Consider the following 27,266-nt stretch of genomic DNA (forward strand, 5'->3'; position numbering starts at 1 on the left):
CTGCTCGCTTCGAGGCGCAAGTAATTTATTATATATGAAAATGATTATTAAGTGGCTTCTTCTACTTTTCTTAGTGATATTTAGTGCCAGTTTATCAGGAAGTGATGATTTTGTTCTGACTCGCTGGATGGAAACTGCTTGTTTGCAACTTTGGATGGAAACCCAGCTACTGTCTCTCCTCATACCTGCTGTTGTCTTTTCTCCTGTAGGTTGATGCAACAGATGCCAGCTATCCCTCCGTTAACACGTGTGTGCACTACTTGAAGTTGCCAGAATATTCCTCCGAAGAGATCATGAGAGAGCGCCTCCTCGCTGCCACTATGGAGAAGGGCTTCCACCTCAACTGAGCATGCTCTCCCTACATCATTGACCAACTCCCGTACTGGTGAAGCCCGTTGTGTTTTGTTGCAGAAAATAAAGCTGTGCTCTGATGAAATCCTTTCTCCCCAAGCACCTCACACGTACCCAGATAAACAGGAAAAACAGTCCCATCGCTAGCTCCTGAAACCGATTAGGGTCTCCTTCCTCCACTGACTGCTTCACAAGGCCTTTCCCAGGTCACTCTACCGCTTTAAGGGCTTGAGCCGCTGGCAGCCAGGGTAGTCTCTCCTCACCTTGCTGTGTTTACTGTCATTACTCCAGGTTCAGTGTAAATTTTGGCATAGATCATCTTTTTCAGACCCAAAAATCACCATCTGCAGCGTCAGACCCTGGACACAAGCACACCTGCTTCTGTAGAGCTAACTATAGAGTGTTTGGGCATTTCCTTAACAGGTTTTAAGTTTTACTAGTGCCTGCATTGTTGAGATATTAGGATTATTTTTTCTTTTCCTTTCATTTGTTTTACTTAATCTGTCTACATACAATCATGCACATGCTTTTGTTATTTTCTTTTTTGCTTCCGTTACTGTGTGAGTATGTTTTCAACTGTTCATCGCCCTCCTAAAGGATCAAAGTCCCTGAGTGCATTTGTGTAATTTTACATTAAAGCTATAGATACAGAAACACTGGTTCTGTGTGCAAGGCACATTTAAAAAAAGAAAAAAGACAAAGCAAAAAGCAAGCTGTGCTTTCCCTTGTATTTTCTTTGTATATTATAAACATTTATTTAACTCAAGTTGCAGTTTGAAGTAAACAAATATTTTCAAATGTGTATGCTCCAAAAATAATCATTAAAATGTTTGCAAAGTATCAATGCAGTCTCGTTTGCTTTTTCCTGCTGGTGCCAAATGGGATTTACATTTTGTTGTTTTTACTTCTGGGGATTTTCTGACAGTTCCTTTTTTAAGAGGAACTTTGACAATGCATTGGGATTATTAGATCACATCAAAATTATATTATGAACAATTTTTATGGAAGATGAGCCTTAAGTATACACTAGTGAGAAACTTTTATTCATATTTGTAACAGAATAATAATTAAATCTCATTGAGTCAGCTTTCAGTCATCTTGTCCAGGGCCAGTAGTGGTGCCAGTATCCGGTTCTTATTCGTCTCCACAATGTGTCCGTTCAGGATCATTTCGTCAAGTATAATGTGTACTTTATCTAAATTGAACATGATCTGATTGTGCATTAAGGAATGAAACCCTCATATAAACACACATGTATTACTAAACACATTCATAGCCAAATTACTTGTATAATGTGTATTTTTACTTAAGGATACATCCAGCTCACTCTGTGAAGCAAAGAAAACAAATCAGTTAATCATAAATGAACCTAAAACGTTTAATTTATGTATTTGCTCTGAAAATTGTAATATTCCTTTATCAAAATGTCAGTACTCACCACACGACTGAAATACTTGTCTAACACCTCTACGAAGTTGTGCACAAGCTCAAAGATTGAGAGTTCATTCTGTGTGAAAGAGGGCAGAAATCAGACTACTGGAAAACTTTTAAATTCAAAATTTTAAGTTTCACCAATAATATAACTAACCTCATTCTCAGTGATGCCAACAACAATGAAAAGTGCTGCATACTGTCTATAGACCAGTTTGTAGTCCTTATACTCCACAAATGAACACTGAGGAAGAAAAAATACAAAAAAAGACTAAAACATTGAGTTCAACAGCAGATTTTAATTCTGAACAGTAAAGTTTGAAGATTTTAAAGGTCAGTTTACAACAATAAAATAAAACAGACACAAATAAAGTCTACAAGGTAGGAGTTACTTGTATACGTAAATTATATGTGTAGATGCATATATATGTTTCATAAAGTTATGCTTTGCATAACGTACGCTATTTGATGTTTCTGTTCACCAGTGTATATGTAATAGGTTACAGATTACAAGTTACTCTATTTAAAATGTAATAAGTAGTGTAACTATTTCAATTACTAAAGTAATGTAACTGATTACATTTGATTACTTTTCTAAATTTAAGTTTCACTTTTTTTTTTTCAAACATTTAAAGCTGGCAGGGTTATCCTTACAGTAGTACTCAACACTGATTACTGTCAGACTTTAAGAATTCTTCATTAATTAAATTAAGATTATAATAAAATCACGGCCATAAAACCAGACTTCAGCACCTCTTTTTACTGTGAGATCGTTCTGAGATTAAATACTGATTTAAAATCATATAAAGAAATAGTTTAATACCTATAATACTGTTTTTGAAATCAAATCTTTGCATAGCTATGACTCGCAGGGTTGCCAGGTTTTCACAACAAAGCCCGCCCAACTGCTACTCAAAACTAGCCCAATCGCGTTTCGAGGGGGGTCCTCCGTTAAAAATTGCTTTTTGTCACGTTTTTTTGTCGGGGTACCCCTGGTAAATTCGTATCCCAGGGGCTAAATATGACGTTATTGGGGTCGCCTCAACCCGCGGACATCAAAAACAAACCGCGGCAACAGTGTTAAAGTAGCCCAATTCTGCGGGAAAACCGCGGACTTGGCAACACTGATGACAGGTAACACTTGCATCTAATAATGCCTTGAAAGAAAAAGTTATTTTAATTATAATAAAAGTGTTATCAAATAAACATGTGTCCTATATTCTGGCGTCTCATATTTTAGAGCAGTCAAAACTGACAATCAAATCTGTATGTGTGTAAAAATATTACGATGTAATCTCTCTGTAATCGCTAACATGTTTATATGTAACTGTAATTTAATTACATATTTTAAATTACATTTATTTTGTAACTAAATTACGTAATTGCGTTACATGTAACTAGTTGCTTCCCAACACTATACGTCAATCCAGTGGAGTCAGTAATATTTGTATGTCTATTTAATTGTCTATATGCACATTTTGTACTGCAAACGATGGCTAGTGATACAAGCAGTGTGGTTAACCATTCATTTGAGAGTAAAGGGGAAACGTGACTGACCTCTTCCTTCCTCCGGGCGAGGCATCCCCTGACCACGTCAGCTTCAAGAGCTGTTCTCTTCCCAAGCTCCACTTGTTCATAATACTTGGATAGGCGAGTCTGCCCCTGTTTGTTGACCATTAGTAGGAACTTGATCATAGTAATTAAGAAGAGTGGGGCCACCGCTAGAAAGAAGGAGAAATGACGTCATTACATCAACTGGGAGAGTAAAAAAAAAAAAAACTGATAAATAAAATTATTTTTAGTATTTTTTACCCCAAAATCACAGTTAGCACAATTATTGTTACTACAGTAAAAATGTTACTGCTAAGTGGATTGTTTGACAGAGCTGGTCATGTGACGTCAACATGGCACCATCCATGAGGGGGCAACCTGCTCCATGTAGACAATAAATATAGTTTTTTTTTTTTTCCTTCTTTTTTTTCCCCAGCAGGTTAGTTTACATCATTTTAAATGTTGATGTTAATTTTTGTAGGAAAACGTATAAAATATTTGAAACAGAACAAATTATTTTATTTATTTTAATTTTTTAAGAGTGAGAAATATTTGATATGAGCACCTACTGTATTTACTGCCCTACTGTATTTTTAATGCCACATTTTTATATGAAAAAATAGAAATGATGTTAATAGTAAATAAAATGATCACAGCTGTTATTTGTGAACTGATAAATAAGTTACATACATTTCTTTATAACCAATGATTTTCACCAAAATATCAGTTACCACAATTATTGATATTACTGTAAAATTGTTAACGGTATATTTTTATAATTTATTTATTTTTTACGTTAATGCACATCTCTTTTTTTTTTCCAAAGTTGCTGTTATTTTTTTTTTTTTTAGGAAAATGTATACACATTATTTATTTTTTATTTCTATTTTTAAAATGAGCAAAACCAAGTCCACCTTAAAATGATGAAAATAAAATGAAAACTGTAAAATTATTAACAGTGTTTTTTCTCTTTTTTTAATAATTTATGTATTATTTTTATTTTTTTCCTTTAGTGTACATCATTGGATTTTTTTTTTTTTTCAAAGTTGCTGTTAAATTTTGTAGGAAAATGTACAAAATATTTCAAATGCCCAAAACAGAACACATTATGTATTTTTATTTTTAAAAGAGTGTGAAATATTTAAAATAAGTTTTTTTCTTATTTAAAATAAGGTTGTTATTTGTATTTGATAAATAAGTTATATACATTTCTTTATAACCAATAGTTTTCACCAAAATATCAGTTACCACAATTATTGTTACTACTGTAAAATTGTTAACGGCATATTTTTATAATTTATTTATTTTTTTACGTTAATGCACATCTCTTTTTTTTCAAAGTTGCTGTTATTTTTTTAGGAAAATGTATACACATTATTTATTTTTTATTTCTATTTTTAAAAGTGTGTAATATTTCAAATGAGCAAAACCAAGTCCACCTTAAAATTATGAAAATAAAATGAAAACTGTAAAATTATTAACAGTGTTTTTCTTTTTTGTTTTTTTTAAATAATAATTTATTTTACGTTAATGTACATCTCTTTTTTTTCAAAGTTGCTGTTATTTTTTTTTAGGAAAATGTATACACATTATTTATTTTTTATTTCTATTTTTAAAATGAGCAAAACCAAGTCCACCTTAAAATGATGAAAATAAAATGAAAACTGTAAAATTATTAACAGTGTTTTTTTTTTTTAAAATAATAATTTATGTATTATTTTTTTCCTTTAGTGTACATCATTGGATTTTTTTTTTCAAAGTTGCTGTTAAATTTTGTAGGAAAATGTACAAAATATTTCAAATGCCCATAACAGAACACATTATGTATTTTTATTTTTAAAAGAGTGTGAAATATTTAAAATAAGTTTTTTTCTTATTTAAAATAAGGTTGTTATTTGTATTTGATAAATAAGTTATATATAATATCAGTTACCACAATTATTGTTACTACTGTAAAATTGTTAACGGTGGATATTTATTTATTTAACGTTATTGTACATCATTTCGCTGTTAATTTTTTGTAGGAAAATGTATAAAACGTTTGAAATGACCAAAACAGAACGCACATTTAATTATAAAAAGAAAGAAAAAAATCTCATAAATCAGCTGAAGCTCTTTGATATTTTACTTACGTCCGCCCTACTTTATCTACGCACATCTATTTTTCAAGGCCACGTTTTTCTATCGTCAGGTAGCTACAGAGCCTGTCATTTATCTGGTCATTGTACAGCGCCGTCCAGTCCACGCATGCGCAGTGCCCGCCCGTCAGCCTGTATTCGGATGACTCGAGACAGCGCAGGGTTGGGTGAACGAACGCGTCCCATCATGCAGCGCGCGCCAGTCCTCCCTCACTCACCCCCGCAGTAGGAGACTCACATCCAGGGATCGGACTAATGGCGGCCGGCAAATCCGTGCGCTGACACGAAATCCACAACAGCCGCTCAGGTGCCAGCCTATATCGTGGGGGGCAGGGCGACGTCGCATTGCTACACGAACGGTAAAGAAGGGAGGGCTGAGGGGAAACAATCGGCGACTTCTAGCAGGACTTTCCTATTTTTAAACATGGATGAACAGCCCGGCGGAGGAGGAGGAGGAGGAGGAGGAGGAATGGCCGCCCAGAGACAGCAACAGCAGCAGCAGCCCGCACCGCAGCAGGGCAACAACAGCATTAATCCCCAGATCGCCAGCGCCGGAGGAGCGCCTATGGTTCAGCAACAGCAAGACGAGATGCCCAGGCCCCAGCAGTACACTATCCCGGGGATTTTACACTACATTCAGCACGAATGGGCCCGTTTCGAGATGGAAAGGGCGCATTGGGAAGTGGAGAGGGCCGAACTCCAGGTACAGACCCGTGGATTTGCTGACACACTAACTTAGAAACCCCAAGTCGAGACATTGATCGCCATCAGATCGACTGCTTTAATTGTAGACTTTACATTGATTTACTAAGCGATTTACTACAGCTCTCGCCAGCTTCCTGTCTGCCCCGTTTATCCTAAACTTAAACCCTTCCGTTACAATAAACGAATCTGTCTACCCACCAAGTATGCGTGACATGACATGTAGTATGCTTATTTTTTAATACAACTATCTAGTACGTCGCGTCCCTTCCTTGCTCGTAGTGTGGATGGGCTAAGCTAAGCTAACATGACATCGCTGTATTAGCAACATTACGCGACACTCGGTACCATCAAGTCAGATTATCTTACCCGCGAGCACAGGAGCAGATTTAATAGTCGTTGCTGCGGATTTACCGTGTCACGGGAAGGCATCTGTCAATGAAAGCCAGCAGACTTTGTCAACTATTCTCTTGTTCTGCCATTTTGTTTTGGTCAATATGGCGTCCGTATGGGTCGCTTCTTTTATTGATCCATCCTACTAGCGCTCACTTTCACACCCCGCTGTAATGTACAGTGTTTTTATGACACACTATATGGATTCTTTTAAAAACAATAAAGAGTAAACGAAGCCATTTCTTTTGTGGGAGACCTCACAAAAAGATGTTAGGCAGAATGACAGCGACAGTCACCATTCGCGTTCATTCTGTACAAAAAATATGCAATGGAAGTGAATGGAGACTGAGATGTCTTCTGTGTTTCACTTAAGAAACTTGTACAGGTATGAAACAGCATGAGGGTGAGTGAATGGTGACATAATGGCCAATTTTGGATGAACTGTCTCTTTAACAGTCCTGTGAGGAGATAGTCTTTCTAGTTTTGCTCACTATCTATTAGCATATTTCTGATGAATCATTCACATTATTTAGATAGCTGAATGACAGATATACACTACCAGTTAAAAGTTTTTGAACAGTAAGTTTAAAAAAAAACCCCTGCATTTATTCAATCCAAAATACAGCAAAACCGTAAAATGTGAAGTATTTTTATTATTTAAAAGAACTGCTTTTTATTTGGTTATATTTTAAAATGTCATTTATTCCTGTGATTTCAAGGCTGACTTTTTAGCATCATTACTCAAGTCACACAATCCTTCAGAAATCATTCTAATATTCTGATTTGCTGTTCAAAAAACATTTATTATTATTATGCTAAAACAGCTGAGTAGAACAGGTTTCTTTGATAAATAGAAAGTTTAGAAGAACAGCATGTGTCTGAAATAGAAATCTTTTGTATCGTTATAAATGTTTTAACATCACTTTTGATTAATTTAAAGCATCCTTACTAAATAAAAAGAATTATAGTGACTCCAAGCTTTTGAATGGTGTAGTGTATAATAATACAAAATCTTTTTATTTCAGATAAATGCAGATCTTTGGATCTTTCTATTCATCGAATCCTGAAAAAAAGCTGTTTTAAATATTCATGATCATGATAAAAATAATAATAAATGTTTCTTGAACAGCAAATCACTACATTAAAATGATTTCTGAAGGATCTTGTGACACTGAAGACTGGCGTAATGATGCTGAAAATTTAGTTTTGATCACAGGAATAAATTACATTTTAAAATATTTTCAAATAGAAAACAGTTATTTTAAATAGTAAAATGTTTACTGCTTTTGCTCTACTTTAGATCAAATAAATGCAGGCTTGGTGAGCAGAAAAACATTAAAAATCTTACTGTTCAGAAACTTTTGACTGGTAATGTTATTTACTCACTCTGATGTTTTTCCATACCTGAATGTCTGACTTTATGTGCAACGCAAACAGAAAGACACAAATACCATTTGACTGGTTTTGTGTATGTGGTTTTAACAACCATACCTTTAACAGCTGCAGTAACTTGTTCTTAAAGGAAAAGTTTACCCAAAAATGAACATTCGGTCAGTCTCATGTCTTTCCAAACCTGTTTGACTGACATACTTTGTTCTGTGGGACATAAAAGAAGATATTTTGAGAAATATCTGAGAGCTGCTTGGTTTAAAACTGACTTTTGTATAAGCTGTGTGGACAGTTTTGCCACAGAATTAGCTGAAATCGAACTAATTTGACTACACATTAAGTCATACAGGTTTGAAACGATGTGAGGGTCAATAAATAATAACAGAAATGTCATTTTTGTGTGACTCGTGTTGTTTTTGGCTAAACTGTTACTTCAGTTGAGTCTCCCTGCCACCCGTATTAATGGGTGTAGCTGTCATATTTTAAAAGCCTACTAGGGCTTAGAGTGGCAGTTTAGCTTTTGTGAATGAGGAAAGGAGCTGGAAGGCCTGGGGCAGGACGTTGCATTATGTAAACAGAGTCAGTCTTCCCTTAGGAGGCCTAAGAGTTTTCACCGCCCCTGTACAGACTTGTTCAGTGACATACTTTCAGGATGACTCCCAGCTCAAACTTAATGGGCACTTTTCATTATTCAGAGTAAGTCAGCTCGTACTCTCCCACACTCATACCAATCCAGGTTTTCTCAGAAAAAGGGTTGGTTTTGTTTATCTGCTCCACATTCCATGTTTCAGATGTTCGCTTGCCACCTAATCATCAGACGCAACATACCACAAGCAAATTAACTCAAAGTTAAACCCTTATCAAATCATGTTATTAAATGAGAACGTTTTGATTGCGTGCAGAGTCCATTACCAGGTGCTCTTCTATGCGTTTGGCATCTTGTGTATGTGGAGGAGATGTGGCTAATGTTATTGAAATCGTTCTGCTTTAACAATGTCTGGCTCTAATTGATGTGAAACTCTTCCTGTCAGTTTGCCGGGCCTCGTAGGCATAGCTGCTAGCAGAGATGTCCTGAGCAGTCACATCAGGAATGGGCCTGATTAGCGTTATCTGGGTTAGCTCAGGGTTTGTAGGTCATGGTAGCACCATCTTCAGAACCATGGCTCTTTAACCATTAGAGATTGTCAAGTGCAGGTTTTATATTTGTCACACGTCTATATCTCTTCTGTCCACTCCTTCATATGTTAACATCCGACAAGTTCTAACTGAAATCAACATGATTGCTAAATCACAGTCACACTTGTTCAGTCACAGGTATTTAGCCGCATTTTTAGCTTTTACGATGACGCTTTACAATAAGGTTCATTAGTTAACGTATTTATTAATCTTAGTTAATGTTAAGTTGAAATAAACGCAAGTTGTGTTTAACATTTAGTTAATGCACAGAACTAACATGAACAAACAATGAACGACTGTATTTGTATTAAATAACATTAACAAAGATTAATAAGCAGTGTTATAAATGTATTGTTCATTGTTCGTTCATGTTAGTTAATACATTAAGTACTTTTAACAAATTACACCTTATTGTAAAGTGTTACAGCTTTTGTTTTATAGACGAGTGCTATTTTACTCATATTTATATACCATTTTTGTATTTATGAATGTTTTGAATTGTCTTTCATTTCGTATTTTCAGTTTTCATTTTAGGTTTAGTGGTTTTGTTGCGCGTTTTAGTTTTTGTTAGTTTTTTTCAGTTTTTACTTTTAATTAGTTTTAATTGTAGTAAATTTAGTACTTCAGTTCAAACTTGTTTTATTTCAGTTAGCTGGTAACATTTCTGATATTTAAGTGTTTAAATAAATTTTTATCTAATATTTATATTTTATTTCGTGCTGTCAATTTGATTAATCATGATTAATCACAATTAATTGAAACCAAAATAAGTTTGTGTTTGCATAGTATACATAAATGCATACACATACATGTATATATGTAAGAAATATGGTTTACATTATACATAAATATACATTTATTACATATAGTTCTCAAATATATACATGTATGTGTGTATTTATATATACATAAAATGTACACAGCACACACATATACTGCGTAAACAAAAACTTTTATTTTAAATGTTTAATTGCGATTAATCAATTTGACAGCACTAATTGTATTTTATTTAATCTTTATTTGAATGAACAAAAAACTGTTTTTAGTAGTTAATTAATAAAAATTACAGCTTTAGTTTACAATAACACTGGAATAACAAGTAATTAATAGCAAGTATCTTGCGTTTACAACAGAAAGCTAAATTGTTTGTACAAATATTGTCAAATATGTGACTCGGACCACAAAACCAGTCATAAGTAGCATGGGTGTATTTGTAGCAAAATACATTGTATGGGTCAAAATTATTCCAAAATCATTAGGACATTCAGTAAAAATCGTGTTCTATGAAGATGTTTCCTACTGTAAATATATCAAAATTAATTTTTGTTTAGTAATATGCATTGCTAAGAACTTCATTTGGACAACTTAATGGTGTTTTTTTTTTGTTTTTGTTTTTTTCCCTCCGATTCCAGGTTCCAGATTCCAAATAATTGTATCTCAGCCAAATATTGTCATATTGACTAACTATACATCAATGGAAAGCTTATTTATTCAGCTTTCAGATGATGTATAATTCTCAATTTCAAAAAATTGACCCATATGACAGGTTTTGTGGTTCAGGGTCATACTTTGTTTCCAGTTTGTTCACTCATGTACTTTGGTCTGAAATGTTATGAATACAGACAGCATACAAACAGTATGATTCAATCAGTCAGACGTCCCAAAGCGTAACCCTAACCAGTTAGATGTGATGACCATGAACTCTTGTATAATAATGAATGTTTAATTTTTTGTTTTGCAATTGGCATATATTGTAGGGCCATCCAGTTTCAATGAGGCATTTTATAGCTATATAATGCTGAAATATAAGTTCTGTTTTGAATGTGCAATTCAGTCTGGTTTATATACACATTTCACTTACATAAACACTACTATTGCATTTCCAGTATATTTCCATTGTACTATTATTAAACCCATAGGGTCCCCTCATTCAGCTGTTTTTCTCCCACAGCACAGAGTATTTTTAGTGTCTGTGTTCAGTTCGCACAGCTGAAATGCTGCTCTGCCGATCTTTAAATCTGGTAGGTGACAGAGATTTCCAGCACAAGCATCATGCTTGGGGCTGTGAGCAGCCAGCTGTTCCTGACCATATGTGTACTAGCCATCCTCACACTCTGCTGACACTAGCAATGCTGTTTTAAAACAACAGTGTTCCATAGCATTACCTGCCAGCACTTCAAACTGCACTTCAAAGGAAGTGAGAATGAAACTGGATTACCAAAAAATGTACGTCTAGTCAAGTTAGTCCAGATGTAATACATTGCATTCATACTGTTGATGTACGCTCCACACTTAAAACTAAAAAGTAAGGTGAATTTCTAATGGCCTAATGATCTACTAAATACAGACTCAGCTCATTAATATTCAGATCTTAATGCATGTATCCCATTACAGAGGTGAACCGAGTAGTAATCCGATCGGTTCGAGCTGCATGTTTGTTTGTTGAAACTTAAACTTTAACAGAAGACTAAGACAGACATGATAGGGATGTTTTAGTATCTGTTGTCTTTCAGAGAGCTTATGTGTGATAGGGGTCATACTGGACCCATATCAAATGGAGATGTTTTGAGGAAGCACTTGTGGAGTTGAAATGAATCATCCACACATTTACCAAGCCTGCAATGGGAAGGACTTTTAAAAGTGAAGTCTATTATTTATTTATTTTTTTTTAACTTGTCTTGCTACTCCCCCTTTATTTAGTACATCATTACCATCAGTATGTTGTGATTGTTTGGTTTGTGGTTTATCAAGTTTTATGGCTGCAGTGTCAGCATCAACTCTCCCGGTCAGCTCTGTTGGACTGCTGTGAGGTGCTATGACCATTTGCAGCTTAGGAAAATATGAGTCCTTGATTAACAAAAAGAGGAAGTCAAACCAAAGAGGAGTAAGAACAGTGACCATTCACTCAGTCCCTGATATGCAGCTTTACCCACTATGACTAATACTGCAGATGATTATACTATAACTTGTTTGCTTACTCACTGAAGAGTTGAACAAGCTTTGTCAGAGGATTTTGAATTAGGCAATAAAGTTAATAACTGCGCAGGAGCAGCAGTGTGAGCAAAGACTTTAGTGCTGGGTTTTGACACACATTTAATGATTCGATTCTGATTCCCAAGCTTACGATTTGATTTCTGTTTCGATAGCGATGATTTTGGTATATATCAGGTGCAGTACATGTCAGATTTTCTCAAGGGAAAAAAAAATCTCTCAGCTAATGCTGTAAAATATATCTGAGAGTCAGTTGGTACTACACTACTGTAATATTGAAGGTTAAAATGAACTGATTTGTATACAGATGCTTAAATTACACTCAGTGAAGATTTTATAATAATGAAGTTACGATTACGTAATTGTTTTTCTACTCCAATTCATTTTTGGAAATATAAACATTTAAATGGTGGCTGTCATAAAAACTTGATGGATTTATTCAAACATAAATTAAACACTGAAGAACAATAAAAATAATGAATATGTCATATGGTCTATATATTTAGCAAATTCTCCTCTCTAGGTTTCATCTTTCTAGTTGACTGACAAGTTTATGTTAACTGAATATTTTTTTCTGAGGTAAATGTGATGTTACATGATATATTTTTTAGCTGTTATATTGACGTCTTTCCACGGCTGAAACACTGATTAAGAGATTACATGAGACAGGACTTAATATCATTACGTTGTACTCTTTCTTTTAACTTCCCTTCGGATGTTTACTCATATTTATTTCACGCTGAGACTGGTATTAAAGCGGAGGAGACGATCAGTTTACGTGCTTTGCGCTGTCGCTTCTCTTGAAGTGAGGCATCTGCAACTATACATTAAACAACGCCAAAACACCATTTATTGTTTGAATATTGTAATAAAATGGACAGAATTTGAAATCTGAGATTTTGTTTTATATCAAAAGTAACAAAGCACAAAGCTTTTTGTGATTTATTGGATGGGAGGTGTGCTAAATGTTCCCTTCATCAACAGAAAACAGGCTAGATTAATTGATTCTTGGGATTTAAGATATTAATATCGCTTCGTAAAAATGAGAATAAATTTAAATTGAGAAATCAATATTTTTTTTACCAAGCCCTAAAAGATTATATATTTAATTGTTGTGCCAGTGTATTAATGTATTCCAGCTGATCTTTCAGTACAATTACAGACTCGAGGGAATGTCTGATTAGTTTATTAATTAAAAACATTTTTTGACATGTTAACTAAAGCAAATACTTTTTTTTTTTTTTTTTTTTTTTTTTTTTTAAAGTAATTAATTAATTTTTAATTAACATTTATTTTGTTTTTACAAATGCTTTTTCAGTAAGGAGTCAAGGACTGGTCAATGATCAAAAGTGACATTTATAATGTTATGAAAGATTCTATTTCAACTGTCAACTGTCTACAGTACAACTTTTTTATTATAATCAATATTTCTTAAACCAAATCAGCATATTCTGAATGAACATGTGACTTTAAAGATTGTAGTAATGATGAGTCAGCTTCTCAAGAATAAATTGCATTTTAAAAAATATGAAAGTTGAGAACAGTTGTTTTAAACAGTAATGGTATTATTATTATAGTAGTAGTAATATTATTGATTTTACTTTATTTACTGTATGCTCAAATAAGTGCAGCCTTTTTTGTTTGTTTGTTTTTTTTGAAAAACAAAGCAAAACAAAATCTTACCAACCCTGAACTTTTGAACAGTTGTGTATAGACATTGTTTTGAATGATGCATAGAAAGAAATATGATATTTTCATGATATGCAGGTTGTTCAGCTTTCGGCCAGGCTGCACATGAGATTCAGAAGTGTGTTAACATAAAGGAATTTGTACATTTTAATTTATTTTCAGATAGGTTTCCTTGTTTCCACGTCTGCCATTGGTTGGACAAACTAAGCCATGCTCAGACAGAACCATTTGTGACCCTGACCCGCAAAACCACTCATAAGAGTCAATTTTTTGGAATTTGACGTTTATGTAAGCCGAATAAATATGCTTTCCGTTGATGTATAATTTGTTAGGATTGGACAATATTTGGCCAAGATACAACTATTGGAAAATCTGTAATCTGAGAGTGCAAAAAAATCTGAATATTGAGAAAAATCACCTTTAAAGTTGTCCAAATTAAGTTCTTAGCAATGCATATTACTAATCAAAAGTTTAGTTTTGATATATTTATGATAGGAAATTAAGAAAATATCTTCATGGAACATGATCTTAACTTAATATCCTAATGATTTTTGGCATGATTTTTTGGTTTATTTGAGAGAAATGTACAAATTCAAGTAGTCGAACAGCTTTCGTCGGAGTGTCTGTCTTTAACATCCTTGACTATTGAAGGTGACAGGTTAGTCGACAGAAAGATGGTCATTAGCTTGTAATGTTCTGTGCTGTTAACTCTTTAATCTGACAACTGTACGGTGGAATGTGTCATGCGTCGGTGAGGGCTATTCTTGCTCCATGCGCTGCAGCTTGCTCCTTTGTAAGGCTCTAGTTTTGGCCAGTGATCTCACTATGTTTCCCCCGGGCTGCCTGTGAGGCGTCTCAATGGAGTGACCTCACACATTGATTCCAGCGCCGTGAAGGTGGGGGTGGATGTGAAAGCACACTTCTGCCAGGCGCTTGGACAGCTCTTCTCAAGAACTTTATCACCTCATACTGTTGTGACAATCAGTAATGCCATAGTTACTGATTTATTTACAGATGTATTCCGGTCTATGTTCGAGTCTGTAGTTCAGAGGTGCATTTTTTTGTAATCAGATCATGAGTGCTGTTATGGGGTCGTACACATGGTGTGCTTTTGAGTAGTGCAGGGCAGGCCTCGGTGTGTCAGTCTCGTTCCAAAATGTCCGTAGTCTGAAGACAAGTACGGACAGCTGTCTTGTGTGAAAGCTTCGTCCAAGAGCGTAATGGCTTTCAGCACCAGTGTTCTCTCACTGGCCTTTTTGTTCTTGATCTAAAATTTGTTAAAATTAACAAGAAATTATGTCCCTAACCTTTATGTAAATTCCATAACAAGGATTGCTTATGCTGCCTGAGCAATTAATGTCATTATCATGATATGGCCTATAGCTGATAAATGTCTCCTGTTAAATTCTATACATTTTAAATGCTACACTAATGCAATTAGGCTTCATGAAAATGTACAGTACATATATATGTATATATATGTATATATGTGTATGTATATAAGTGTGTATATATATGTATATATATATATGTATATGTGTGTGTGTGTGTGTGTGTGTATGTATTATAAAAACATAATAAAATAAAAATAATAGAAGAAATATAATAATATTAAAAGAAAAATATTTTATATATATATAATATTATTGTTTTATTTTTCATTATATTTCTTATATTATTTCTATATATATATATATATATACATATAATTTTTTTAAATTATGTTTACATTAAGTATATTTAAGGTTTATATATATATATATATATATATATATATATAAACCTTAAATATAGTTTTTTTTAAGAAAAGTGGAGCGTTGTAGAGTTCTGTATGAACCATTTATGAATCAAAAAAACAGTTCCATCATAATTTTTATTCAAAATAATAAAACCGTTTTCTTGTTTAAAAAGCCATCTCACCTAGTATACTACTTAATAGTGAAAATATGATCTCAGTGTCCATTTCTGTTTCATGTCGACTAAATTTTCAGTATCGACAGCCCTAGTTATTATATATGTTGCTATCTTTGTTGTCGTCACTTCACCCGGGGACCTTTTTTCTGTTTATATAGTACTACACAATGCTCCTCAAATATACTGTTTGTCAGATATTTGAGTTTGACGGTTAAGTATTTTAGTACATGAGGTAAAGGTAGTGTTGACTCGATCAATGGACTGGCGTCTCACTGTTCTGCCTGTTGTGCTGTGTTTTATGAGTCAGAATGAAATGCCTCTGACTTGTCTTTTTGAAGTGTAATTTAAATTATTAAAGTCTTACTAAACACTGCGTTTCTATCTGTCATCATGCGGTTTAGGAACATGTATCATCGAATTGTAAAGGACAAGACAGCCTCATCTTCCCTGTTTCTACGAAAACCACACAGGATGTCCTCCTCTAGTTTACCTGCCAAACAAATAAAGTTGTCATGAGAGTCTGCAACAGCTCTTTTTCTCTAGGAAGGTTGAGGGTTTGGGTTGTCTATAAATACCCCCTCCCCTTGCCTCCTCTCATTCACTTCCTGGCCTTTAAGAGGGGTCAAGTTGCACAGCTGCTCTCATTTGCTAATGTTAACCTGCTCTGTAGAGCTCTGTTCCTCTGGGCCTTCGCCTGCCAGTGGCCTTGTGTTTGTTCCTCTTTAGAAAATAAGAGATCTGTGCATTTCTTTTTTTTTTTTTTTATTTTGGTCTGATTTTCCAGGGCATTTAAAAACCAATTATAACTGTGTTCTGGCTTTCATTTGACTGATTCATTAAAAAGAACTGCACCAATGAAACAGTTTGTTCACAAAAGCATGTTGCGCTAAATTTTCCCTTTCGTGTAATGTCAGCAAGGGCATTGCTATTTATTGTCAATATATTATTTTGGTGCCAAGTCTCTCATAACATGCAATTCACAAGTTGACAACTCAGCTAAATTATATAAACACTAATTTAACCTCTGTGTCACATGTCCTCATGACCTCCTATTTTGTCTTGCAGGCCCGAATAGCGTTCCTCCAAGGAGAAAGGAAGGGTCAAGAAAATTTAAAGAACGACCTTGTTAGAAGAATAAAAATGTTAGAATATGCATTAAAGCAAGAAAGGTTTGTAGTGTTTGTTTTCTAACATTGCATATTTTTATTATAAACATATACACACAGTGCCTATAGAAAATCATCATACCTTGTGAAAATCTTTACCTTTTGTAACATGAGCTGCGTGTACACATTATATATTGGTGATCAGCCCTTTAAAGTATAGCATTATAGACTTGCTCAGGTGCAAGCAATCAACTTCCAGATTAAACACCAGGCTAATTGCCCCGCCTGACATCAATAGTAGTGGTGTTGATTACTTCAGAATAAAACAAGCTGTTTCTTGAAGATCCCACTGTTAGTAGTGCATGGTACGGCAAAGAATTCACCGTGGTTGGGAAAGTGCTTTCAAAAGACCTTCAGGATGAAGTTGTAGAAAGGCACAATTTAGGAGAAGGCTACAAAAACATTTCAAAAGCTTTAGCTGTCCCTCGGAGTACTGTTCAGAGCACTATTCAGAAGTGGAAAGCGTATGGCACCACCAGCACATTGCCAAGATCGGCCGCCCGTCCAAAGTGGATGATAGAGCCAGGAGGACATTGATAAGAGAAGCTACCAGCAGGCCAAAGGCAACTTTGAAAGACTTACAAGGCTTTTTGGCTGGGTCTGGTCAGTCTGTGCATGTGACAACTATCACCCAAGCTTTACACAATGTATGGCAGGGTGGCATGACTGGCACTCAAGTCTCGTTTGCACTATGAAAAAAACACATTTGGAAGAGTCTGATACCTTCTGGCAAAAGATGCTATGGTCTGATGAGACCAAAATTGATCTTTTTGGACTGAACTCTAAGTGGTATGTTTGGCGAAAGGAAGCAAAAACACCATACCTACTATGAAGCGTGGTGGCAGCATTATGTTGTAGGGGTGTTTCTCTTCAGCTGGGAATGGACGATTGGTCAGGATTTAAGGGAAAATGGATGTCGCCAAGTACATTGAAATTCTTGAGGAAAACCTGCGTCCCTCTGCTAGACAGCTGAAGATGGGCAGGTCATTCACCTTTCAACATGACCGTGACCCTCAACATACTGCCAAAACAACAACAAAATGACTTAAGGATAAGAAGGTGAAGGTTCTTGAGTGGCCAAGTCAGAGCCCTGACTTAAATCTAATTGAAAATCTGTGGATGGATTTGAAGACAGCAGTCCATTGCTGTCTCACCACAGAATTTGACTGAACTTGAGCAATTTTGCAAGGAAGAATGAGCAAATATTTCCCAATCAAGGTGTGCTAGTACAGACATATCCAAAATGACTGATGGCTGTAATTAAAGCAAAAGGTGGCTCTGTGAAGTATTAAATCAAGGGACTGATGACTTTTCCAACACTGTTGTTCTAGTTAATTTGTTTTTTATTCATTTGCAGAACTGTTGTGTTTTTTCTTTCATTGGTTTGATGATGTAAGAACAAAATTGTAAATAAACCTGGAAAAGTTATTTGAAATGGGGCTTGGTTTCAGGCTGTATAACAAATGAAGTAACTATTCCAAAGGGGTGTGATGGTTTTCTATAGGCACTGTATATATGTGTGTGAATTCTAACAGAGGTTCTCTTTTCTGTTACCAGAGCAAAATACCATAAATTAAAATATGGGACAGAACTAAATCAAGGGGAAGTGAAAATGCCTAGCTTTGAATCAGGTAAGTGGATAAAACATACTTTTTAAAATGTGTGCATACTCTAACATTCAGAAGTTTGGGGTTGATGTTTTGAAGGATAGTAGGGCCCTATGATTTCTGTGAGATGGAAACACGGACTGAATTGCAAAATCCGGTCATAAATTGGAATTTATGGAATTTGCCAAATGTTGGATGAATAAATCAGAAGTAGGTCAAAACACTTAACTCAAAATGCATTATGGGCTAGTGTCTGTGAATATTAAACCACCAGAATATTATTTAAATATGAATCCTGCATGTTCTCTGTGTCTGTGTGAATGAATGGCGCAGATGCGCGGTTTTGTTAGCTATGCACATACTGAAGCGTGATGTTTTCAGCCTCTGCCGCCTCAATATATAAGCACTTAAACCTGAATATAATTTCTGGAACTGCTGTGAGAGTCATTTCATGAGCATTTTACCATTTCTTGTGAGAAAAACTGTCATCATGCATACAAACATAAACTCAAAGGTCTTGACAGCAACCTGTCAAAATAAAAAATTGGTTTAACTTGAAGAAATAGTGACAGAAATATTACTTGATGTAATGATAGTACTACTACTACTAATATATTTATTATTAAAACGTTATTGTCAAGGAATATTTACCAGGAAAATGTTAACACACAACACAGTATTTGTAAATAAATAAACAATTTATTAAATTCGATTGACATTTTAATAAATCAATTAAAATGGAATGCATAAAACAGAATTTGGTAAAAAATAAATAAATAAATAAATAAATAAAACTGAATTTGAGGGGGGAAAAAAATGTATTTCATAATGTAATCTTTGTTAAACTTTTAATGAATTGCTGTTAAATTGTGGAGGTTTCATGACTTAAATTAATTAGACATGCCTTTTGATTAATAAAATTTCATTTAACCATTAAAACACAGTCTAAAAAGATTAAAACATAATAAATTTCATAGGGCCCTATTTTAGAAGTCTCTTAAGGCTGCATTTGTTTGATTAGAAATACAGTAAAAATAGTAATATTGTGAAATATAATTACAATTTAATGTAGCTGTTTTCTATTTTAAAATGTAATTTATTCCTCTGATTGCAAAGCTGTATTTTCAGAAGCCATTACTCCAGTCTTCAGTGTCACATGATTCTTCAGAAATCATTTTAATATGCTGATTTACTTCTCAAGAAACTTTCTTATTATTATTATCAGTGTTGAAAACAGTTGTGCTGTTACTGACCCTGAACTTTTAAACGGTAGTTAGTTTGTATGTGTAAATACATTTTTACATTTTGTTCTGCTACTTATGTGGTTTTGTGGGAATGGAAGGCTGTCATCCTCAGTTTACATTTAAAATGAAACTTAAGTTTACATGTCTAGCGGGAAGATGAATGTAATACAGTATAAAATGTTTGAGCAGAAATTATTCAGGGTCAGCTGACTCAGCTGAATCCGAAGTGCTGCGTGTACTTTGTCTCTGCTACACTGCAGTAGAAGTTATTTTTCATCAAGATTTATTTTCTTACATTTTATTGTTTTTGTTTCCCAAACAAGATACCAAAGATACAGAGGTCTCGGCTATACCTCAGAACAGCCAGTTAACGTGGAAACAGGGCAGGCAACTTCTCAGACAGTAAGTTAGGCTTGAGTCATTCCGCTTCTCTGAATAATACTTCCTCTGTTTTTGTGAAAGTTCATGGGCACCTGCGTCGTCACATTATGGCTATTTATATCTCCTGATTGTCTAAGCTCTCTTCTGACTGTCTTTTATACATCTCTGTCCTTCAAGATATCTTCAGGAAGTAGGTTACACGGACACAATACTGGATGTCCGGTCGCAGAGAGTGCGGTCGTTACTGGGGCTGTCCGGCTCAGAGCAGAACGGTTCTGTGGAAACCAAGAACCTAGAACAAATTCTCAATGGAGGAGAGTCTCCAGCCAAAAGAAAGGGACAAGACATGAAAAGGTACAGATTTCTGGTACGTTAATTTCCATGTTAGCTGTTTGCTCATGATGCCTTTGGTTTAACAGGAATCCAGAGGTTCTGGAGACATTTAATTTTTTAGAAAATGCTGACGATAGTGATGAAGAGGAAGATGATGAGGGCGACATAATGGAAGATGTGCCTGACAGGAGCGATAAACGTAGAATAAAAAAACATAAAATTAAGGTGCGTAACAATTTTTGTAATAATTGATATGGTATTGTGCCTAATATGTGATTATGATTGATTGTGATTGTGATAACTTTTCTAGGTCGGAAATGAAGGTTTGGCTTCTGACTTACCAGATGACCCTGACACAGAGGAGGCACTGAAGGAGTTTGACTTTTTGGTAAATGCGGAGGACGGAGAAGGTGCCGGAGAGGCTCGGAGTTCAGGAGACGGCACAGAGTGGGGTAAAATAGTGCTTGCTTACTCAAATAGACAAAATTAATTTTATAATCATTAGTCATTGGATTATAAAGGATGTCTGTTTCCACCACAGGATGAAAAAAAATAAAAATAAAACGTAGCTGCGGCTTTTTGTTTCACAAATCTGATTTTATTTTCTCAGAAAGTCTGAACAAATTAATTGTGAAGTAAAAGTCGCAGTTACGTTTGTAATTTCTTTTCCTTGTGGCGAAAACAAGCTTCTATAGTTTATAGGTCTGTAATGAAGTAGGGCACATCTCAAAGGAATGTTTTATGATTGAGCAATGACTGCAGGTCTATTATCATGTAGGGTTAAAATAAGACCTGCAATTAAAGGACTACTTAACCCAAACAGGAACATTTTGTTTTCATTTACCTGCCCTCATGTTGTTTTCATCTGTTTTCTTTCACCCACCAAACACAAAAAGATGTTAGGCAGAATGTCTGTGCAGATTTTTAACATTTATACCGAATTCAAATAACATTTAAAAGCACGACCGCACATAAAAAGTGCTTTATTTGAAAGTTAATAGCTTTTCTTCATTCACTTTTAATTTTCCTCTCCGCTGTCACATACACTACCACTACTGTTTTCTTTTTAATGTTGAAAGAAGTGTCTTATGCTCATCAAAGCTGCATTTATTTGAAGAAAAATGTCAAAATGTTATTGTGAAAATATATAGTTTATTTAAAAATTAGAATTTTCAGCAATCATTTCTCCAGTCTTCAGTGTCACATAGTCCTTCAGAAATCATTTCTTCTTATTATTAATAAGGCCGGGACTCAACAAGCTGACTTCAAAGAACTAGCAGCGACAAAAGCCGATGGTGTTGTTGACGTGAGGACAAAAAGCTGTGCTTAAACGCACCACACGGACTACAACCGACTGCAAACTAAAACACATGCGTTCTGCGACTGTGTGAGAAGACTCAGTTGTCTATATCAGCAGCTTTTAATAATATATATTCGTCATTCAAATAGAGAAACTGAAACTGATATACGAGATAAACGCAGATATATGAAACGTAAACAAAGCAGTGTTTGCTTACCATTAGGGCTGTACGATAAATCGCATGCGATTGTGAGGCGCGCTTAGTCAGTAAAGCCGGTACTTTGATTAGTAGTAAAGCTCCATCACGTGCGTTCAGCTGGAGCGGCAATTAATACACAGAGCCGTAAATCACTGACAAGCTACGCAAAATCGCGCTCATAATCGCAGATGAATCGCATTCGATTATGAGCGCGATTTTGCATAGCTTGTCAGTGATTTACGGCTCTGTGTATTAATTGCTGCACATGCGATTTATCGTGCAGCCCTACTTACCATTTTGAATATAAGTTATGTTGATAATTATGTTGTTTTATTAATATTCACATATTGGAATGTTTGAGTAAGATCATTTAACATTAGAACAGTCTTCTGTTTGTGCCGCCTTCGTTTACTTACTCGTTTTCATCACTTTCGCTTTAATTCTCCGGCACCGGCTCGTTCGCGAAACTAGGAATCCAATCACAGTTCCCACTTTCCCTGACGACAATGATTCAAAATGTTGAATTGGGCAAACTCGGCAGACCGTCTGCTTTGTGTTTTCCGGCCTTTAATATTGAAAACACTTGTGCTGTCAATATGTTTATGGAAACAATAACAATTTTGAAAGTTTCTTTGATATAAAAGTTCACAATGGAAAATAAAATGGAAAGTACAAAAGAACAGAATTTATTTCAAATAGAAATAATTTGTAACAAATGTATTTACTGTCACTTTTGATCAATTATTGAGCAAGTACAGTACATCACCAATCAGTGTTCAGAACTTCTTACTTTGCCAGTTCGCAATGGTAAACTTGTAATAATGTTTTCTAATTTGATGTGATCTGAGCTAATTTTCAAATTTATCATATAACTTTTTTTTTTCCCAGTTGGTCAGAACAAAACTGGCGGACATGTTACTTGTTCAGATGACATTGCCCGGTGAAAATTTTATTTTGGACATACTTCCAAGACATAGTATCTGTAATTCTGTAATACAGTGAATATCCACACTGGGGCATTGACTGACAGCCCACATATACATCTCAAAACATTAGATTCATCAGCACTGATGAATCTGCAAATAACTGCAATTGCTGGTTTCAACCAGAGATGGTGACAAAAAGGCAAAACTTATGGACTGCCGCTTTAAAGGAGAAGTTCACTTCCATAACAAAAATTGACAGATAATTTACTCACCCTGTTGTCATCCAAGATGTTCATGTCTTTCTTTAGTTGTAAGCAAAGTTTTTTTTGAGGAAAACATTTTAGGAATTATCTCCATATAGTGGACTTCTATGGTGCCTGTAAGTTTGAACTTCCAAAATGCAGTTTAAATGCAGCTTCAAATGGCTCTAAACAATCCCAGCCAAGGAATAAAGGTCTTATCTAGCTTATCTAGTCATTGAACAATGAAAAAAAAAAAGATTTCCACTATATGGAGATAATTCTTGAAATGTTCCTCAAGAAACATAATTTCTTTACAACTGAAGAAAGAAAGACATGAACATCTTGGATGACAACAGGGTTGAATGCATTCTGTAAATTTTTGTTCTGGAAGTGGACTACTCCTTTAATGTGTTCTTGATAAATAAAATCTTACGGACTTTTAAAATATAGTATGTCTTGATGATCATAGTAGATGTGCGTCATGTGAAAAATGACTTAAGTTTGTTGCTTACACAAAGCTGTCATATAGCTTCAGAATGCTATGAATGTAAGTGGTAAATCACTGTCTACTTTCAGCCTATAGAACAAGCTGCTTGGCCATTCTGCAGGTTTTCATTTAGTTTCACACACACAGCACATCATTTTGAATGAACTATTCTCTCAACGTGTGCCTGTGTGTGTATGCGTGTCCTTCACATGTGTTTTGTGGCACACGTTGGCCCTGCACTAGAATCTTAATTAAGGCAGTTGCTGCATCAGCATTCCTGACAGCTTCCAGCACGGGAGATTCTCTTACTGCCCCAACAAGAGCCAGCTGGGTCAAAAGCATCAGCTCATTACATCCATCCACACCCTCATTTCTGCTTTCTTTATCTCTTTTTGTCTTACTCTGTTCTGTCTGTTCTGACCCACTTCTAAACTAAGGATTATGCTAATGTCACCAAAAATAGGACATGTATTTTTGGTAAAGAGGCATTAAGTATGTGTGAATTGTGTGTCACCCTTAAATCAAGACATTTATTATCATAAATGCTCTGGGTATTTTCTTATCACTGTACCTATTAGGGTTGCTATTGAAGTACATTTCCTCCAATGAATTACAAAAAAAAAAAAATTAAAAACCTATTCGTGACATCTCATAATTTTGACTTTTTTTCTGGCAATTATTTAAATGTTGCAGTTCTGACTTTTCTTTTTCTCAGGATAGAAAGATATAAACTCGCAATTCTGACTTTTTTCCTCAGACTTACGAGATATATATTTGCCATTTAAATTTTTTTTTATTTTTTTTTTTACTCAGAACTCTGAGATATAAACTTGCAATTCTGAATTTTTTCCTTAGAATTGCGAGATATAAATGTGCAGTTCTGGCTTTTTTTAATAGATTTATACTTTTTATAGTTTATATGTATTTTTTTATAGATCTTGAAGTTCTAAAGAAAAAAGTCAGAATTGCATGTTAATATCTTGCAACTCTGAGAAAAAAGTTATAATTGTAAATCTATATCTTGCAATTCTAAAAAATTGCAATTTTACCTTTTCCTTTCTCAGAACAGTGAGATCTAAATTTGTAATTCTTAGAATTACGAGATGAAAATATGCAATTCTGACTTTTTTTTTTTTTTTTTTTTTTTTTCCCTCAGAGTGGTGAGATACAAACTCGCATATCTAACTGTTTTACTCAGAATTGCGAGATATAACTTTTCAATTCTGACTTTTTTTTTCTTAGAATAGTGATAAAGAGAGATAAATGTTCAATTCTGTCTTTTTTCTCCGAATTGCGAGTTTACATTTTGCAATTCTGACTTTTTTGCTCAGAACTGCGAGATATAAATTTGTAATTCTGGCTTTTTTCCTCAGAATTGTGAGATATAAATGTGCAATTCTGACTTTTTTTCTCAGAATAGTGAGAGAAATTTGAAGTTCTGGCTTTTCTTTACATGTTGTAATTTGAATATGTCACAATTTTTGACTTTATAACACTCAATTGCAATTTTATTTCTATATTCTGACAAAAAAAAGTACAAACTCCAAAAAAAAAAAATCAAAATTGTGGGTTTATTTCTCACAATTGTGAGTTTATATCTCGCAATTCTGACCTTATAAGTTATAATTTTCATATTATAGCTTGGAATTGCAAGTTTGTATCTCAAGAAATTAAAAATTGTGAGAGAAAAAGTCAGAATTGTGAGTTAAAAAGTTGCAGTTACCTTTTTTTATTCAGTGGCGGAAACGGGCTTCCATTGGTTGCACAGTGTATTGTTCTAAGAAAATATAGTAATATACAAAATTATTATATAATATATAGTTTTGATAAAGTAAGGCATCTTACTAAATGTATAACACAAAATGAAACATTTATTGAAAGGAATAAATGTTTCTAACTAATATAATACATTACATATTTTTCTTAATTAAAAAAAAAAAAAGAAAACAAATGGGTTGTTATTACCTCTAAACTAAAATTTGAGGTTAGCGTTTACTTACTCCATAAACTTACCCGGGTATGTCGAATAACCAGGTTTTTTTGGATACCTCACAGAGGCACAAACTTTGCTATTGATCCAACCCGTATTATTACTTTCCATTTATGTTCAGTATTAAATCCTCACAAAACTGTTCAACTGCTGATGTATGTGTTTGTTAAGCAATCTTTTGCTTCAGCCTTGTTTTTGACCCCAAGGTGTGGCACCTTGTTTACTGGGCCCTTCTCTTCTCTTTCCTATTCTTAGCTGAGCCTCTGCCATTCACGCCCGGTGGGGGCAAGTCCTTTATCATGGGCTCTGATGACATGTTGGAAAGTGTGCTGGGCCTGGGAGACCTTGCAGATCTGACTGTGTCCAATGATGAGGCTGAATACAGCTATGATGTAAGTACCCCTGGTCTTGTGATTTAATAATACTCCATTCTGGCATTAATAAATGATAGTCTATGCTTGAAAAATGGTCTGTTCCCTGCTCAATTTTTAAATATGGTCTCTATTGTGTTAACCATCAGTTATAAAAACAACCGGTCCTGTTCACTCAAGTGTCATGTACTGTATTAGATTAATTCTGTATAAAGGTTACAGAGGACCTTAGTTGTCCAAGCCAGTGTGGTTTGCTGTGTGCTCAAATAGGACAACTATCCTAATGCCTCACAGCCAGTCGACCTGCAATTTCCAGGTTTCATTTCACAGTTGTTAAAATGCCTCTACAACGGCCCCTCCCCCCACCCTCTATTTTTAGCTGCCAGCCAATAAGGACGCGTTCAGGAAGACATGGAATCCCAAATATACCCTGCGAAGCCACTTTGATGGAGTGCGGGCCCTGGCCTTCCATCCTGTGGAACCGGTGTTGGTCACAGTCTCGGAAGACCACACCCTCAAACTGTGGAACCTCCAGAAGACAGTTCCTGCCAAAAAGTAAGTGCTCGCTGTGGCTTTCCAAGGAACTGGATGTCTAGGGATTGGTTTGATCTTTAAAATGATGTCTCAAGAAACACATTGATTTTTATCATGCAACATTAAGGTTCCAAACAAACCACTAAACAAAGCTTCATCTTACTTTGCAGAAGTGCCTCTTTTGATGTTGAGCCCATATACACGTTTAGAGGGCATATGTGAGTATTGATTTCATGATGTTGACTTTTTATACATGTTGAGTTTTTTTGCGTTTTGCTTTTAAGATACTAAAGTCCAAGATTTTCCATTGGGATGCAGATTAGTCATTTCTTTACAAGAGCAACAAAAATGGATGCCAAGGTTGTTGTTGCCATTTATCCAGAATGTTCAGTAGTTTGAAAGTGTTGTGACAGTATGGATGATACCGTACATGTTGGTATTGCCCCAGCCTTATGCGTTCAGAAAGGTAGTCTTCACCTGGCCTCTGCTAGGCCCGTCCATGAGATGGTTACATGTGATCCATCTCTCCACAGAATGTGTTCCTACTCTTCTAGAACCCACAACACACCAGCCAAAAATGTGCATAGTTATGTTAAAGGGATAGTTCACTCAAAAATGATAATTCTGTCATTAACCTTCCACTAGTTCTGTCCTTACCTTCATGTCGTTCCAAATCCGTAAGACCTTCATTCATCTTCAGAACACAAATTAAGATATTTTTGGTCAATTTGAGAGCTTTCTGACCCTGTAACAGCAATGCA

The 27,266-nt window shown here is 34.9% G+C and overlaps 3 protein-coding genes across 12 annotated transcripts in view; 2 read left to right on the forward strand and 1 right to left on the reverse strand.

The window, feature by feature from the left end:
- Positions 1-1,191, forward strand: part of hectd1 (HECT domain containing 1) — a 34,581-nt gene extending 33,390 nt beyond the window's left edge. For all 8 annotated transcript variants that reach the window (XM_051133691.1, XM_051133693.1, XM_051133696.1 and 5 more), the window contains one exon: positions 210-1,191. In XM_051133691.1, the coding sequence (XP_050989648.1) occupies positions 210-347 (138 nt within the window). In that variant the 3' untranslated portion in view covers positions 348-1,191. The remainder of the gene's footprint in view (positions 1-209) is intronic.
- Positions 746-6,694, reverse strand: ap4s1 (adaptor related protein complex 4 subunit sigma 1). Of its 3 annotated transcripts, none has more exons than XM_051133703.1 (5): positions 6,543-6,694; positions 3,340-3,503; positions 1,940-2,026; positions 1,790-1,858; positions 746-1,679 (listed from the first exon to the last, which is right to left on the reverse strand). In XM_051133703.1, exons 2-5 carry the CDS (start codon positions 3,475-3,477, stop codon positions 1,590-1,592), a joined length of 384 nt encoding a protein of 127 aa, XP_050989660.1. In that variant the 5' UTR covers positions 3,478-3,503; positions 6,543-6,694; the 3' UTR covers positions 746-1,589. The 3 variants fall into 3 exon arrangements, with proteins under 3 accessions (XP_050989660.1, XP_050989661.1, XP_050989662.1); XM_051133704.1 differs by having other exon boundaries at positions 1,082-1,679; positions 6,588-6,690; XM_051133705.1 differs by lacking the exon at positions 6,543-6,694 and adding an exon at positions 5,466-5,696 and having other exon boundaries at positions 1,082-1,679.
- strn3 (striatin, calmodulin binding protein 3) overlaps positions 5,708-27,266 on the forward strand; it is a 29,280-nt gene continuing 7,721 nt past the window's right edge. Inside the window, exons 1-10 of the mRNA XM_051133701.1 lie at positions 5,708-6,174; positions 16,791-16,894; positions 18,449-18,522; positions 20,066-20,144; positions 20,301-20,477; positions 20,543-20,681; positions 20,767-20,908; positions 25,856-25,992; positions 26,351-26,526; positions 26,676-26,723. Coding sequence (XP_050989658.1) covers positions 5,896-6,174; positions 16,791-16,894; positions 18,449-18,522; positions 20,066-20,144; positions 20,301-20,477; positions 20,543-20,681; positions 20,767-20,908; positions 25,856-25,992; positions 26,351-26,526; positions 26,676-26,723 — 1,355 coding nt within the window. The 5' untranslated portion in view covers positions 5,708-5,895. The remainder of the gene's footprint in view (positions 6,175-16,790; positions 16,895-18,448; positions 18,523-20,065; positions 20,145-20,300; positions 20,478-20,542; positions 20,682-20,766; positions 20,909-25,855; positions 25,993-26,350; positions 26,527-26,675; positions 26,724-27,266) is intronic.

This window comes from Labeo rohita, chromosome 17 (assembly GCF_022985175.1).
Source record: "Labeo rohita strain BAU-BD-2019 chromosome 17, IGBB_LRoh.1.0, whole genome shotgun sequence".
NCBI lineage: Eukaryota > Metazoa > Chordata > Actinopteri > Cypriniformes > Cyprinidae > Labeo > Labeo rohita.

What these genes read in the sequence shown, in the direction of transcription:
- ap4s1 (XM_051133703.1), bottom strand. Translation starts at nt 3,477, where the DNA reads ATGATCAAGTTCCTACTAATGGTCAACAAACAGGGGCAGACTCGCCTA. An exon ending in TTGGCATCACTGAGAATGAG is followed by an intron (nt 1,859 to 1,939) that starts GTTAGTTATATT and finishes TCTTTCACACAG; the next exon opens with AATGAACTCTCAATCTTTGA. An exon ending in ACAAGTATTTCAGTCGTGTG is followed by an intron (nt 1,680 to 1,789) that starts GTGAGTACTGAC and finishes TTTGCTTCACAG; the next exon opens with AGTGAGCTGGATGTATCCTT.